At 32.7% G+C, this 16965-nt stretch overlaps 1 protein-coding gene across 1 annotated transcript; it reads left to right on the top strand.

Moving 5' to 3' along the window:
• Nucleotides 1-166: 166 nt before the first annotated feature.
• LOC132731424 (uncharacterized) lies at nt 167-13904 on the top strand. The gene is made up of 16 exons (XM_060717605.1): nt 167-207; nt 476-633; nt 1608-1757; nt 2312-2512; nt 3067-3109; nt 3442-3614; nt 4083-4148; nt 4508-4708; nt 4863-5076; nt 5436-5535; nt 5783-5939; nt 9601-9827; nt 10176-10338; nt 10669-10894; nt 12741-12960; nt 13851-13904. The coding sequence occupies exons 1-16, from the start codon at nt 179-181 to the stop codon at nt 13902-13904; spliced, it is 2382 nt and encodes a 793-aa protein (XP_060573588.1). The 5' UTR covers nt 167-178.
• The last annotated feature ends 3061 nt before the right edge of the window (nt 13905-16965 follow it).

The following is a 16965-nucleotide window of genomic DNA, read 5'->3' as shown; positions in this document are numbered from 1 at the left end:
TAAGTTTTGGGCGTTTCTACGATTTATTTTACAAATGTCTGCGTTCTTAGAACGATGTTCGATTACGGGTCTCTATAGTAAGTTTTTTATCTTTGTTTACGGGAATGAGTTATATACATATAGTAATTTCTATATAATATGAAATGTCATATCTTTGATTACAGGTCATTACTTAACGATGAGCCTGAATGGTTTCCTACGCGTAGAGTAAGTAATCCATTTTTATTTAAACCCAATATGCTTTACTAGTTTGTTTAACAAATATTTGTCATTTGAGCCAATAATTAAACATGTGAATTTAAATCTTTTCAACGTTTTTGCAGTGCTTGCAGTTTGAATTCCATACACTTAATTTGAATTAGTCAATAATTAAATTATTAAATGAAAAGGGAAAAACTGTTTGCGAAACAAATATATGCACGTTTTTATCCGAAATTGCCGTTGTATACTAGCATAGTTTTATTTAATACTACAGGTTTATGATTGACGACAGCACGGAAAATGAGTACACGATAAACTTACGATTCAAAGTGTGCATGGAAAGTGCATTTGAATGTAACCGTGACATTGAAATACTTCGAAACCACGTTGTGAAACGAAAGTGTGAATTTAAACCAACCTTTCAAATTCCAGGTAATTCAACAATCAAAAGACACCTACTAATATAAAATTGGTAATTGTAATTGACCTGAAATGTTTTAAACAGTGACAAACGTCTATTTAAAGTTTAATCCAGTTTAAGGTTGATGCCCGCATTTGTGAGAAATGTTTTTCAGTCGGGTGTGTAAAGTTTTTCTCGGAAAGTTCCATTATATTTATTTAAAAGGCGTATACTAGAGTTACATATAGATATTTTACAGAATGAAAGCTGTATAATACAATCTATGTAAACGTTGAATGCTCTTAGAATGTTATATCAGAAATATTTAAAGCGAAGAAAATGGGATTCACCGACCACGTTTTCGAATTATCTTCCCGTGTCATTATGTAACCCAATCATACGCCTGTGGGAATACCGGCGTGTTTTAAGATCCCAATCCCTTATAAATATGTTATTTCTATTTGTTCAAGAAAAACTTGTTTTCTTGACTGTCGAAGCTGACAAGGTTATTATGTACCATACCTTAAGTTTTGTTGTTATACGTAGTATACTGAATATTGATCTCGAAAACGCTCGATGAACTTTTTGACCGGGTTTTAAGTTGTATCATCAAAGTGAGGTTCGTGTAGGACGACCCCAAGTGCCTTTCCATGCATTATTATTTCAGGCACGAACGGGCACTTTAGTTGAACCATCGACGTTTTCGTAAGCTAGCTGGATAGCTTTTACATATGAAAAAAAATCCAAAGTCCCTGACGGGATTCAAACCAACAGCGTTGAGGGGCAAGTGATTTGAAATGAAATACCTTAAGCACTTTAACATTGACGCCCCTGGAACGATTCGTATTGCTTTAACGTGTAAAAAGAACTTTTCTAAAGGTACTGACACTGAAAATAACTCTACACTGTATTTGAAAGTCTTGAATAAATCAAATTTACATTTATTATTGCTTTTTACCTCAATTTCCACATAGAAATGCCTAATTATTTTGGCACGATTTTACAGGCTTCTCATTAGATAGCTGGAAATCTAACAATTCAATGCCACCAGATGCTGTACTGACAGACAAACAAAAAGATGAACTGATGCAACAAATGGGCTTGAATCATTTTCTTCTGAAGGAACCGTGTATAATAAAAGCTAATGTGACAGGAGGTATTTTACTCTTCATATTTTGAACTATAATTAATTCAAAAGCTGCCCGCCTCCAGATGGTAGCGTTGAATGTGAAAATCAATTTATGTTGACCAGTTAATTCAAGACATAAAATAGAGAAAATAAGAATCCCTTAAGAAAGCTCAAAACGACAAAATTGATAATGTTGCAGGCTCGGTTTGTTTGAGCCTGTTCATGGACGGTACTGTAAAGTGCAAACTACCGTCCACGCCCCCTAGCACCGGCTTTAGCAGAATTCAACATTTAAACACATAAAGTCCACAAAATCAACATTAAAACGTGTAGAAGTAACACAAGGCCCTATAAAAATATAGAAGATAATTTATTCAACATAGTCACGTGCCAAAACATCATATTAAATATCATGCATCTCACACCAACGATTTCTTTGAATAAATTTTTCGTCGTTTGTTGTTATGTCTTAAACTAAATACTATCAATGTAATTATTCTTTGTATTACAGACCTTCCGTTACAGACGAATTTACTTTAATATAGCTCTTCAATTTAGTGAATATTGTACTCCTTTTTCAGATGGCTTTGAGGTCGTTCACTATGAGCCGAACGCTTCATGTATAGCTACAAAAGATAGAGAGAGCTTCGATTGTTGTATTGAGTCAAAAGTCCTTGGAAGAAATCTGTGGATGAACTTTACCCTAGACCCATGCAATTATAGAATGGAGATGAACCTGGAAAATATTCAACAAAAATACGCTTTGCTTGGTTATGAATGGGGTATGAAATTTGGATAATTTTCTATTTCATCCAAAGGAATAATGAGAGTTGTATCTAGTCCTGAAAAAAAATTGCCATTGATAAAGATGTAAAGTTAATAAAATATATGCCTGTAGTCACTATCTGTTCGTATATTCAACAGAATCATAGCAATGTACCAAAATTGAAAGTACGCTTGTGATTTTCCGATTTGGCAGATGGCGGCTCATGTGTATAATCAATCAAACTTACTTAATCATAGTATATTGATCTTAAATTGTTTTACTCTGTTTCCTTACAAACATGTATAGTTACATACATGTATAAGTAAGTACGTTATATAACAGAGGCAGATTTTGTTAAAGCACTCTCCGGATATGTTGTGAGTATATGAAACAAGTTTAAATATCTGTATCAACTATTCATTTCGCCAATTGTATATCTTAACACCTGTTATGAAATGTGTTGAATTATAGACTGATTTCTTTTATCAACTTCATTTAACAGCTTACAAACAATAGACATTCAAGTGAAATACTGAAAATGTTATTTTGAATATATTTTCTTTTTTTCAGGAACAATGCATTCATTGTCAACTAAAGGTATCTGGCGCACAGAGTAAGTATCATATTTACTCGTTAGAAATCAAAATTTTATTTCCATATGAATTTGGTTTTGGAAAAGAAATTTCATAAACGCTATTTTCTTGAAAGAGGGATCGACTGCAAATGTTGATAAAAAGTTTTAAATCAATACATTTGATTTTTTAAATGATATGTGCTTGATTTATTTTGAAGCTTTCAAGATATTGTATTCCGTTTAAATGTTGTTATAGATTTGAATTTGAATTTGAAAATTATCTTAATTTGTTAACCAAGTCTGAAAATATATTTTGCTCACTAATTCTCTTCCTAATTAAATGTTAATCATTGGTTGCAATTTAATTACAGGTATATGGTTACAAACGTGCAGTCACAGCACGAGTTTGATCTGGATATATCGCTTCAGCAATGTTATGAGACAACATGTAAACAGTCACCGTTCATCGTTGCTAAAGATACCCGTATACCTTATCCCACGTGCGAAAACGTCACCAAAAATGATACACGTCAACCATATTACGGTATAACCTTAAGTTTCCTAAATTATACGTGATGTTAAGTATGAAGAATTATACAATAATTTACAGAAGAATTATACAATAATTTACAGATTTGTCTTTTATTTAGAGTTTCATGAATCGTTTTTGTCACTGTTAAAAAATGACCCCATTTGAGCGGGGTTTGTAATGAGCGGGGTTTGTAAAGATACTGTGCATAACTGTAACTATCATATCAACATTTACTTATATCTTAAACGTTCCAGTTTGACACCAACTCAAGTATGATGTCATTAATATATTGACAAGCGAAATGACGTCATGCAAGCAACGGCCAGAATCAGCACGATATTATGCGTTTTGATTGCTGTCAGATGAACAATTTTGTTGCTTATATTTGCAAAGAACAAAACTGTATTAAATGCCTTTTTCAATGTGACAAAAGTACACAATGTTATTTCTACTTTATGTCAAATGAAATTTAATTTACAGGAATAACGCATGACTTCTGGAAACAGCCGATATGCACAGCTGAAAACTTAACCGCATCTACAAGTAGTACGCATGCTCATGTTAATTATTATTATAACTTATTTTTAGCTTATATGCGTATCTTTTAAACCTTTAAACCAGATATTTATAGTTTATGTCAAGTTAAAAGGACAGTTACGAAGTGAGATATTTAAAAAAATAAAATAATCATATCAATAAATGAACAAGAACCATTTTCATATGACCTCTTGTCCAAGTCTTTTGGAGATATTGGCATATATTAACATATACAGTTATTTAAACAGTTATACAGTTGATTAATATAGAACAGTTATATAGAACAATTCATTATAGATTGTTTTAAAACCTGTACTAATGTTATTTTAGGTACTGTAAGTAAATAACATTATACTATTTTCTTTCAGCATGTAGTCCTTTACCAGGCGAGCTTCAGAACATTTGTGCTTGGTCCCCAGACTGCTCAGGAATTCAGTGTTGTACGGAATTTTATTTTAGTGAGGGCAAACGGAATGTAATGCTAGAATTTCAACATGATTGTGCCGACGACAAGTTTCAATATGGAATTGAAAACAAGAAATGGAGTAAACCAATTAAAGAACTTAGCAGTAAGTGTTTGCTGTAGCTTATTATTAATATTATGATGGACTTAATAAATTAATCGTTAAATTAATTGTTTGAAAATATACATGACCTGTCTTTATAAGAGAACAGTCAAGTCAATTATTCTTAAGCCACTTGTTTCATGTTCCATTTTTACAGGTCCTATACACGAGGATATAGCTGATGCAATCTTCATAGATATGAATGTAACCAATACTGCATCGGTAAGCTACGACGTATCAGTTACCATAACAGTATGTACAGGTACTCGAAATTCATTCGACTGTCAGCTCAACTTCCGAATGGCGCAGAAACTAACATGCGCAATTGCTGGAAGACGACGACGACGTCAAGCCGTCCAAGATGTTGTTACGTTAGTATTTTACTTATGTCATTTATTCTTTGCTGTTACTTGCTCTCCATAGGAATGATAATGTTTATATGCTAAAACAGTTTATTTTTTATATTCTGTCATTAAACTTAAAGCTAAAAGAGTCATTTGACGTTCCGCTTAATTGTCACAATATTGTACGTAATGTCTTAAATGTTTCTTATTTGATACGTTCAATGTAATAATTTGATCAACGAAAGCCAATTAATCGATTTTAAATAAAACATGCGTGACAAAAGTCCTAAGCTTCACAATTCATTCCCCTCAAAATATAACACGAGTATAAGCAAGTTGGATTTTGCAGAAAACTGTGAAATAAGTGAATTCATTCTATTTGATAGTCTTGGAATGGACATAAAAGAAGCAGTGACTATTTTATTGAGCCAAGGGACATCGCAAGAAAATATACAGCAATTCATTAACGATGCTATCAAATACCAGGTATGAATGAAAATTCTGTGCTCATATATTTGTCTGGCTGACTGACTGACTGACTGTCTGTCTGTCTGTCATGTCAGAAGGTACAATTTTGTTACCCTTTGTCTAGGAAAAATAAAACTTGGCATAGCATATTCTGTCTGTTTTAATGTTCATATTGGCGTAGTTTATCAAATTAAATATTCATTTCAATGAATCAGAGAAATTGCACGATTATGGTATATAAGGTAGATTTTTCTTTTGCTTCAAGAATGATAAAAAAGCTCAAGTATGGGAAGGCGAAGAACTAAGTGACTCAGATGCTAGCACTGGCTATGCAGCTACTGTTAAGGCATTAGGAGAGCATAACCCTCAAAACTTGAAACACAGAAAATCAGAAGGCTATGTCAAAGTAGATATCAAGGGCGGTAAGAAAGCATTTTTCAGAAATAGTTTTAGCTTTTTTTCATATCAGACATTCATTGTTATTCACAGGACAATTGATTATTAAAATGTAGAAACAAAATATCACCGAAATGACTTATTTAGAAAATACAAAATTATTCTTATTATGTTTATTCTATTATTAAGTATAACTAAACATTAAGCGTCATTCGAAATATGATTACAGATAGTTGCTTTATCCTATGTCCTATGAAATGTAAAAAGGGCTTAATTTAATGAGATTATTAGTATAAGTTCAAGACAGAAGCGATCGAGTAAAATGTTTGTGGAAATATAATATGTGTAACTGTTTATAATGCATTCTAGGTCAGACACTCACATTGATATTTCCATAGACTTACGTTATAAGAAATGGTCCCTAATCCTACCTTAAAATTGAGTTTTCATGCTAAAGAGGTGATTTTTCTAGCAGAATGAAATGCCTGACACATAAAAATGGTCCTGTTATATGACTTCAAAGAGGATTATCCCCCATTTCATTGAAATTTTCTGCTGATCACAGGACTGACATACACTTTTAATAAATGCAAATATCCAAGTCAAAATTATCATAGAGACTCATGAAATATTCTTCAAAAAACAGCATAGTGTTACTTTTTAATTTAGTTTTAACACTTCAAAATACCTCACTCTCATCCAATCACCTCATGTATATAGTGATTCATACGGTTTTCCCTGCACTTTTTTCAGCCAATCGCTGGCCATGTTACAATGCGATCCCTGACCTAAAGGGAATATTAAATAAATGTTTAATATTCTAATATCTAATAATAAATGAAGTTGCAAATACAATTACCAATTATATGGATACATTTTCATCACTCTTATGTCATTTCAAACTTTGAAGTTCCCTTTATTCTAAAAAGCGCCAGTGTGCCGCATTCCGGATATTCTGAAAAAGAATGTTAGCATGTGATTTTCATACATAATTCATTATTCTGAAGCCAATTTTGTAACAACTTCTATAAAATCACTCAGATAGCAAAACTACACTGTTCTCATTACAGAAGTGCTTCAAAGTACTAATTTTGTAGCAAAAAGATGTAGCAGGGAGCAATTTTATCACCCCACCCATAACAAAATAAGTGATTTTTCACCCAAAATTCCACATTTTATTACCAACAGACTTCCCGAATGAAGATTTAGCTTAGCAAACATACTTAATAACTACTGTATAGTGACCTGATTATGGATTACACATTATTTGCACACACATAGCAACATTTTGGATGTAACTAGGTATCTTTAAACTGCCCCTGCTATTCTTTTCTACTCCAAATATTTGCTAATATAGTCTTAAATACAAGCCTAAATGTCAATAAAGTGCCAAAATTCATTTATATATATTTTGTTTCTCTCTTTCATGGATATAAAAAATGCAATACATGGAAAAACCAAGTTCCTCTGGACTTAACAGCACAGTAATAGCCTAAAGTTTGACTTCTACACCCATTTTTTTACCATTTTTGCATTCATTTGGAGCCAAATTTGACAATTGAAACCTTCTTTCAGGTGTTTCACCATGTAAATCACCTCTTTAGGCCAAAATGTACTTGGAATGGAAAGTATTTGTGTATTTTCTTCAATTTAGGTAGCCAGAAACTAGAATTTATGCACTTATTTAAGTTTCTAAATATATAAAGGGAGGTAATTCACTGAATATTATGTACATAATCACCCCCTTTGTGTACATTTATCTACCTGAATAAGCGCTTTTTCTGTTTATAGACACATCAGAGACACTAAAGCTGTGTTATAATTGTGCCTCATATAATTGTGAAAAAGTAGATCAACTTTAACTTATCAATAAAACTTTTTCTACAAAATAATTCTACCCTTGGCTATTACAATGCTCATTCAAATATGCCTTTAACAGACATTAAGTCTAAAATTTATGGCATTACACATTGTGAATGTGTAAATATGTATTACCAAATAGAAAACAATAAATTCTTAACACTTTTTTGCATCTAAACCATATAATAAGGGGATATTCAGAGGCAACCTAACTGAATTATGCTACATTTTTCAATGCATTTCAATTTCTAAGTATGTGTTGATATTCATGCCCTGAAACCAAGTCAATTTTAAGACAGAAGCCTTAAAATGCTATTTATTTGAAGCTTTTATACTATCTATGCCTGTAAATGAAACACATAACATTCTTATATGGGAAACAGACATAGAAGCAATTTATTTGTGACATTCTATGTATTACTAAATATTTGAGCAAAATGGAAAAAAAATTAGTGCCGAGCGAAGAACTTTCCGCCCCTAAACAAAGTCGAAAAGTTAACCGAAACAGCACCCTAAACTATTATAAGTATTAATAAATTAGTTTTGAACCCGACAGTATGCATTTGTAGTGATATACCTGCAACACCCATCAAAAGTGGCCAATGTGCTTACATCAGGTCCTGTCAAGTTATAAATGAAGTCTTCAAACCTGGCATGTGTATAGCCAATGTACAGCATTTCTTTGAAATCTGAAAACATATTTTTAATGACCAAGGTCTACATTATTTATCATCAACATATCACCAATTGATTTTCACTCAAATTCACTGTTTAAAGAAAATATAAACCATTATTAACTGTTAAGCAAAACTAATACACTTGTTCATATGTATTCAATGCTTGTAGATTGACCCCCTTGACACATTATCTGCTGTAAACACCAACAGTTGCATTGAAATAATGAAATTTCATACCTTGAAAGGCTGTATACATCCATTCATCCAAAATATCAGCTTTTCATGGTGTAATCAATGAAGACAAAGTACTACAAAGAATTATGACAGTTCAAATGTCCCTCTCTTTAGGTCAGACACTCACATTGATATTTCCATAGACTTACATTATAAGAAATGGTCCCTAATCCTACCTTAAAATTGAGTTTTCATGCTAAAGAGGTGATTTTTCCAGCAGAATGAAATGCCTGACACATAAAAATGTTCCTGTTATATAGTGGTAGCCAACCAATTTTTTTGCAAAATGACTTCAAAGAGGATTACCCCCCATTTCATTGAAATTTTCTGCTGATCACAGGACTGGCATACACTTTTAATAAATGCAAATATCCAAGGCAAAATTATCATAGAGACTCATGAAATATTTCATTTTCTTCAGAAAACAGTATAGTGTTACTTTTTAATTTAGTTTTTACACTTCAAAATACCTCATTCTCATCCAATCACCTCATGTATATAGTGATTCATACGGTTTTCCCTGCACTTTTTTCAGCCAATCGTTGGCCATGTTACAATGCAATACCCTGACCTTCTAGTATCTTTCTCAACATTCTTATAGCTTTTTTTAAACAGTAAACATAATGCTCAACAGTTAAGTACAGCTTTAATGAGATATGACGTCATAAACATTTTGCTTGATAAACCATTTGGCTAAATTACATAAACACTAGTCTGGTCATTCCCAAATAACAGCACTAGACAAAGAAGTTACATGTATTTCTTATATTTGTTTATATGATCAAGAAGAGTGTAAAAATTTATGTCATGTATTACTTAATATATATAATTATGTGTGATGTAACAGTCTACCTATATATACATGTGTGAAAAGAAAATGAATGTTACAGAGTTGTGTTTTCTTTGTTCAAAACAGCCGACAAAATCGTGAATATGATCGGAAAAGTAAATGACATTGGTACCCGCGCTGATCAATTGTTTGTTGTTGGAAAGGGACTTTCAAAGAAAGGGACGGACTTACTCGGTGCAGAGCTTGCAAATATGACTATTGGTGATTTAGAAGCAATGCTGGAAACCAATAAAGTCGATCCTACCATGATTGGAAAACTTGTTCATAATTTTATAGATCTAGCTAAAGCCTTGGTAAGATTGGGAAATGCCTTGTAAAATGAATATTTTATCAATGTCTATTAAGAGCATATGTGTTTTAGTTTCTTAAGATCAATAGGAAAATTATTAACAGTCTACATTTTAATCAAAAGTAGGCTAATCGTCTGTAAAGGTAAAGTTTAACCAAGATCTAAATAATCTACATTTGCTTACTGTCTATGTAGGTACAGTAAACTTAGTGTGAAAAAGATACGATTTAAAATCAAGATAGTAATTACTAAAATAACCACATTTTGTTGTACACAATGTTCTTCTTCCTACTTATTGGTTAATATTTTTCATGAAACGATTTTGATTTGGTTAATGTTTTTGTATCATTAGTATTCTGAAGTGGTTGAAAAATTATTCTCCGGAGGCCTTGGCAACCCTTTCAAATCCTTTGACATCTCGTTGACTGGACGATTTGCAATGCCGAGGAAAAATATTGAGTTATTTAAATATGAAAAAATATTTAACCTGGGAGGTTTCATTTCACTAAAATTTTGTAAGTGTAACTTTATGTTTATATTCAATAACATAATCGTGAATCATAGATACAGTATTTTATAATATATTATCATGAAATATGAAGTTTTCTGAAATAATTTCTTGGAAGGTATATTTATATGGATCATGACATCAAAAAATCTCGAATAGAAGTAATTCATCTGCTAGCTATAAATGATACGAGAGCCGATGACGGCATACTAGGAAATTCTTTATATATTTTTTAGATTACATGTATGTTATTCTGCCTAAAACATAAAATACAAGTTTTCAGATTCAATGTCTTGTAAATCGTGATTTGAACTGTTAACGATACTTCGCATTTAAGCATTTGGAGCTAATGGCTATTATGGCTTGAGTTTTGGATGGGAAGGAAAACTTATTGCTCAAACAGCAGGAGCCACTGTCGTACCTTACGGAGGGTTGACCTGTTATGGAGAAGTTGATGTGGGTTATATACTATATGGCAAGCTTCAATTGGAAGGAGATATCATGGACCTTAAGTTTCCTACCCGTGCTGAAATTAGATTTTCAAAATTTCCTTTGGACGTGACGTGAGTAACGATTGTCTTGATTTACGCCCTTTATTGGATTCAGTTTAAGGGAAATTAAAGGCAATGCAGAAATAAAAAAGTTAATACAAGAAAATCGCTAGGTCACTAATTTATACCAAGCAATAGGCGCAGCTATGTATGTGTATTGGGTGCATAAAACAGATATTCGTGACGTGTACATTACGATTAAAACTTATCGAATCGCCACGAAAGATAAGTAAATAAGATCTTGCTAGTATGTAGTCACCAGAAACATATATTTAAATAGGGTTTTGTGTGCCAAAACATGCAATGCGTATGAAGAAAATGTCGCTAAACGAGCTCAAATTACACAGTTTTCTAAATAAATCTTACCACCAATCGTTGTTTAATATTTGATCAAACCCTTACTGAAACATTTATTGAGATTTGGCTGAAAAAAAGGGATCTGCTCGTCAAAATTCCAGGCGAGCTTCATATGTGCAAAAGAGATCCATAGGTGATATAGAAAAACATCTAGAAGACTGCGGATCACTTCATGTAATCATTGAATATCTGATGAAACAACTAACGTTTCGTAGCTTTTGCTGAAAGTTCCTTAGTCCGTGTGTTTGGTAATTAGATATCACTTCATCAATCTGTTAACTATATGATGCTAACAATAGAAATACCAAATAATACCGAGTATTTAATATATATAACAAATTTGACTCAGGCCGAATACTACTCTTATGATAAATAATTTACCTCTGAGGAACCGTAACTTTCACAAGCAAAACTTTTATAATTATATTAAACAGCAAACAAGTGAAATTGGCTAAATCTTTGTAAAGCTATCGTACTATATATTTTTGTCTTCATAAATTATTTAAAATTATATAGATAAACATCACTTCAATATTCCACAAGTGTATCTTATAGATTTTCACTCACAGAAACAAGCATTTTCAGATTGATTGTCATGCAGTGATTTGGAAGTAAACTTTTTTCCTCAAAATTAATAAAAAAACCCTCTCATGTCGAGTACACAAGGCAAAATCAAATGAATATTTGTATGACAATGGTAAATGAAGAACCTTAAATCTATAATTTGGACAGCAAGCTGTTATTGTTACATAACCGTAAATGTTTATAATCAGCACATCAGCTTAACGATATGATAATATATATATGGATCTCTTCAGCACATATGGAGCTCTACTAAAATTTTGACCGGCGTTTCCTTAATTATGAGCCAAATCTCCTTTATGTTTTTCAATAAGGGGTTATTTGAATGTTGAGCATCGTTTGGTGGTAAGATTTGAGAAAACTCTATTTTGAGTCTATTTAGCGACATACGCATTGCAGTTTTTTTTTATATATAATACCACGACGGAAAGAATATCTCGACTCAGACTGCACAAAAATCGGAACAAAAATGGGTAAAAATAACAAAAAGTCAGGTGGTTAAAGTCACAGTTCGATTTTCTTAAGCAAAGCTTTGAAATTTATATATTAAATGTTAAAAAAGGTGAAAACTTACCCTGTGATTTACCTATTTTCTCCTGCACATTTGATGATATAGTGCATATCTGGATCAGCGGAAATTCACATATATTTTTTAACCGATGAACAATTTTGAGATCCATATGGGTTTTTTTCCCCAAATTCAAAGATTGTTGTTCATCAAAATATATTTTGGTCGTAAAAAGCGCACTCTACTACTCGTACAAGGGATGTATCACGTCATAATCTCGATCTCGCCAGTCTCACAAAAGTAACTGATCGTCAAAATGGCGGCGCCCTACAGCTTACTCTGACATAATGTCACCAGGATGTTAGTTGTACTTTTATATTACTAAATTGATTTGATCGAAATGATTTTCAGATTAAAAATGGATTTGGAACTAACCCCAGTCAGACTTCGATTGATTGGCTTAGTAATTCTTGAAGTAAAAATACTATTCATAAAGGTTAAAAAGACACTATTCAGCAAAAACATTTGGGAATATACGGCGCCAACTATAAAAAAAAACATGATCGACGTTTCAACGAAAGAACAAGACGAATCGCCACCTCAGTTCTCACCTGTAGTAAACAAGAAAGGCGTAAGTATATGTTCAACATTGTATAGCATTGAATGTTTGAATTGTCACTTCTATGATAGAGCATTGATGAAAAATCTGTCGATTGTTGTAAGTTATGTTTCGCACGAACATTGAGCATAATGTATAAATCACAAAAATGTAGCTTTTACGATCTTAGTTCAGCAAAATATCATATAGAAAATTCAAATTAAGCACTCTGTTCATTTTATAAATCATTTTAAATCACAAATGAACGATCCCTTGCAACTTTGCACGGAAATCCTATATTTACCAAATTCATTACCTGAGCATTAGCTTTACTAATTATGAAATTTTCTTTTTTACCCCTTAAAAAACTGTTTTTTCTCTTAGAATCGGGAAAAAGGTAAACCCTTTCTCCCGTGTGACATGGGCCCAGAAAAAGGAATAGGGTTTATACCGACCCAAACCCCTTTTTGGAAATATCTGTGGGAAACAGCAACAAAAGTAACGTTAAGATTTTCCTTGACGTAGGAACATTCCCTGCCGGAAGTAACGTTGTAAACAACCGTCAGTTTGGTGGATCATCAACTGTCTTGGCAACAGTAAGGCTTCTTAATCTTTCTTATCCAAGTTTAACTCGATAAATGTAATTAGAGCGTAAATGCAAGATCACTTAACACAGTTAAACAATCGTGAATTCTAAGATATGCTTTTACAAAATAATAGCAAAATCGTTTAATAGACAGAACGTCTCTTACAAGTAGATTGACATTAGTTTGGTGTAACTGGAATTATTTTGTATATTCATTTTTTCTTGGCATATGTAGATACCCAAGATCACAACAAATCACAGTACAGAGAATGTATAGTTTTAACAATTTGATAATAAGAGTTTAACTAATTTTATATCAATTTGATTCTTATAACAGGCGGTAGACGAATATCCGTCCGGAGGGGCCTTTGTTTACAGGGGTTTATGTTGAAAAAAGGGGCGGGAAACTAAGTGGGGAAACATGCATGCTTACAACAAACGATATTTACAAAAACCAACCGCCAGAATTCTCCAGCATTCCTTTTCACCGAAAAATTTCCAAATGTAATTTAAAGGGCCCATGGGTTTGTTATTTTAAACCGGAAACTCTTTATCATGAAGCGTACACAGGGGGTCGGATAGGGGTTAAAGGGCCCCTGAGGGGGACAGAAATTTTCCGTGGACATTGCAAAAATTTTTTCCAACGAACGCCCAAAAAAATCCCTTGGTTGGGACTTTTAACTTTAAAATTTGTAGAAAATTTACAATCTCTATAAAAATAAACTAGATTAAAGTATTTTTTTGGTTCATAGCCCATTATTTAAACTTGGGGTTACTTTATGCTTATACAAATATGATTACCCGATGTTAGCTTCTCTATATATTGCAGTTGTAAGGACCTACCCCCCTAGGGTAGTTACCAAATCCTTATTAATCAGGATACCGGCCACTGTATTAACTAGTAAGTGTATGGCAATACTTCTACCCCATATTACATACACTTACAAGTAGCTGTTGTTTTAAACATCAGACATAGCTTCAACACATCTTAGCCATCTTTGTAGTATACCAGTACATCATAAGAGGTAGGCTCAGATCATAATAGAGACATCATAGTTTCATCAAGGGATTCTTTGTAAGTATCTGGTCATCTTGTCAGGATATTTAATAACCAGGATTTATCGACTTATTACTTAGGTTGGAGTGTACAAATATAGGTAAGTCCTTCATTGGTATAAACACAGGAAACTGGTACAAGACATCAGTAACTCGATTAACATGTAAACGTCATTTAATAATGTGACATCATATATAACAAGTACATCTCAATAAATATGTATATGATATTCGCTGACAATACTACTCTGTGACGTAGATCTATCGTTATAAACGGATTAATATCGGGCGGCATTAACAATTCTTCTTCGATGGATTAAATACCGGCATTGACAATACTCGACAATAGAGGACCTAGGCTTATGCAATGGGATCTTCTTCGGTTACGAACATTTAGTTACAAATAAATGCAAAGTATGACAGGATGTTGGAAATTTCTAAGACCAATACATCTTTTAGAGTCTGCCATAACGTGATAATTCATATTAGGTTCAGCATCAAATGAATTTGTAATAGACTTCTGTAAGTAAACTGTTGTTGTTTACGATAGTACTGGATAGCTTAACGACCAGCAAATTAAGGTAAGTTATTATTTATCTAATATATAGTAGATACCTTATAAGTAAGCAAGTAAGTGGTTGCAGGATATATATATATATATATATATATATATATATAGATATATCAGACGTAATACGACTTAAGGCTCAAAGAATTTAAGCTTTGTTGCTTTGGTACTTCTCAAGTTTTTACGGTTGAGAAGAAGATGCCAAATGACGACAGTCACCCCTATTTATAAACTTTTGGGGACGCTACAAAGAGTGCCCCAGCCAATGAAAATCCCGGCTTAAGACTAGGTCCAGTGATCAGTCTTTAACAATATTTAACAATATAGCAATAACAATAGAAGTTCTAACAGACATAAGTAGCACATATATGGCTTAATTGAAAAAGCCACATAAACATATCTGAAATAACATTTAGAAATACATATTTACAAAAAGCCGGTCCAAAATACTCAAGCGTAGTGATATATGCAGACGTATTCTATTACGCAGATAAAATACAGTTCTCACTTAATAAAATATGATAAAGACAGAAAATCATCCGGCTCAAATCAGGCTTACAATTATTTTTACATAAATAAGAAATCCTGAAAGTTTAAATGTAAACAAATATACATTCATAAAAAGCCAGACTGAAATACAAATAAGTAGTTCCAAAGTTCTGTGTCCGCCATTTTTAAACATGGAAAATGACAGAAGAAAGCGCCGTCTGAATCTTCCAATAATGTCTGTAGATATTCACTTTGTGATATATTATAGTAACTGTAAATGTTCCAAATTATTAGATATTCATCAGGAAATAAATTAGGGTCATCTGACCATTTTGTAGCGAGAGTTATCTATCCTAATGTGATACTCTTCTTAAAAGAGAACTGTCAACAATGCTGATATTCAAGTTTTACGTTGTGTTTCGTGGAATAAAGTCCATTTGTTAAAAAGGTAGCACTATTTGATCATTGTTAATACATTTTAAGTAAGAACAGTTCATGATTTATAGAATTATATATGCACATGTTGATTTCTGTTGAAAGTATAACGTAAATTGTCATGTCATTTGAAATGTCCAAATTTGTAAGGGAGGTATTCCATTACACGCTCCCCACCTTAAAGAATTAGATACTCCTGTATCTGTTACAAATATATATTTTAAATTTTAAAGTCCATGATATTGTCCCTAAATTGTTTACTTACTTTTATTAATTAATATTACACTTTATATTCCAGGTCGTTGTGTTGAGGTTCAGATCCTGATTGGAATATGGTTTATACTTTGGAGGAAATCTCTGTAAGGTCCTGCTTGTGCTGAGAAACTATTTTGATATCCAGCTTCATAGATGGCCATAAGTTTGTCGGCTCCAACAACAGGTTTCTTCTGAGCAATATTACGTACAATGGTGAAGTTTGAATGGCGGAGACGAGCCTCAGCTGAAGAAATCTCAACATCTCTGGTTCCTGGGAGGGCCAAAAACTGGAAAGCGTCCAAAATGTAATGTCTGTCTAAGGGAAAACCCCAGTGAATAGCCAGTGAAGTGGCAACTGTCGTCCACAGAAGAAGTTTATTGTCTGGACTTAACGTTCTCCAGTCTTCTGGTGGCCAAGTGGTGATGGGACCTGGAAGTGGAATCTTTTATAGGAACTACTTTTTCCCAGTCACGCCTTGCTGGAGGTAAAAGTGGCATCTCCCCAGACATCAAAAGTAAAGTTGCTATATCTTCATTTGAAATATGGTTATTCTCAGATTCAGGTTCAGTATTGAAAATAGTTGGAAGCTGGCTTCTCAATTGTGACAGTCGGAAAGCGAATAGGTTGTAGGAACTGTCCAAATTTGAA

This window comes from Ruditapes philippinarum, unplaced genomic scaffold, assembly GCF_026571515.1.
Source record: "Ruditapes philippinarum isolate M1 unplaced genomic scaffold, ASM2657151v2 ctg8459_1_1_1_1, whole genome shotgun sequence".
Lineage (NCBI taxonomy): Eukaryota > Metazoa > Mollusca > Bivalvia > Venerida > Veneridae > Ruditapes > Ruditapes philippinarum.
This window is presented reverse-complemented; position numbering and strand designations above follow the sequence as displayed.

Excerpts from the sequence above, each read along its gene's own strand:
- LOC132731424 (XM_060717605.1), top strand. The coding sequence starts at position 179 with ATGAGCCTGAATGGTTTCCTACGCGTAGA. Across the intron at positions 208-475 it reads AATGGTTTCCTACGCGTAGA|GTTTATGATTGACGACAGCA; the intron begins GTAAGTAATCCA and ends TTAATACTACAG. Across the intron at positions 12,961-13,850 it reads CTGTAGTAAACAAGAAAGGC|GCGGTAGACGAATATCCGTC; the intron begins GTAAGTATATGT and ends TTCTTATAACAG.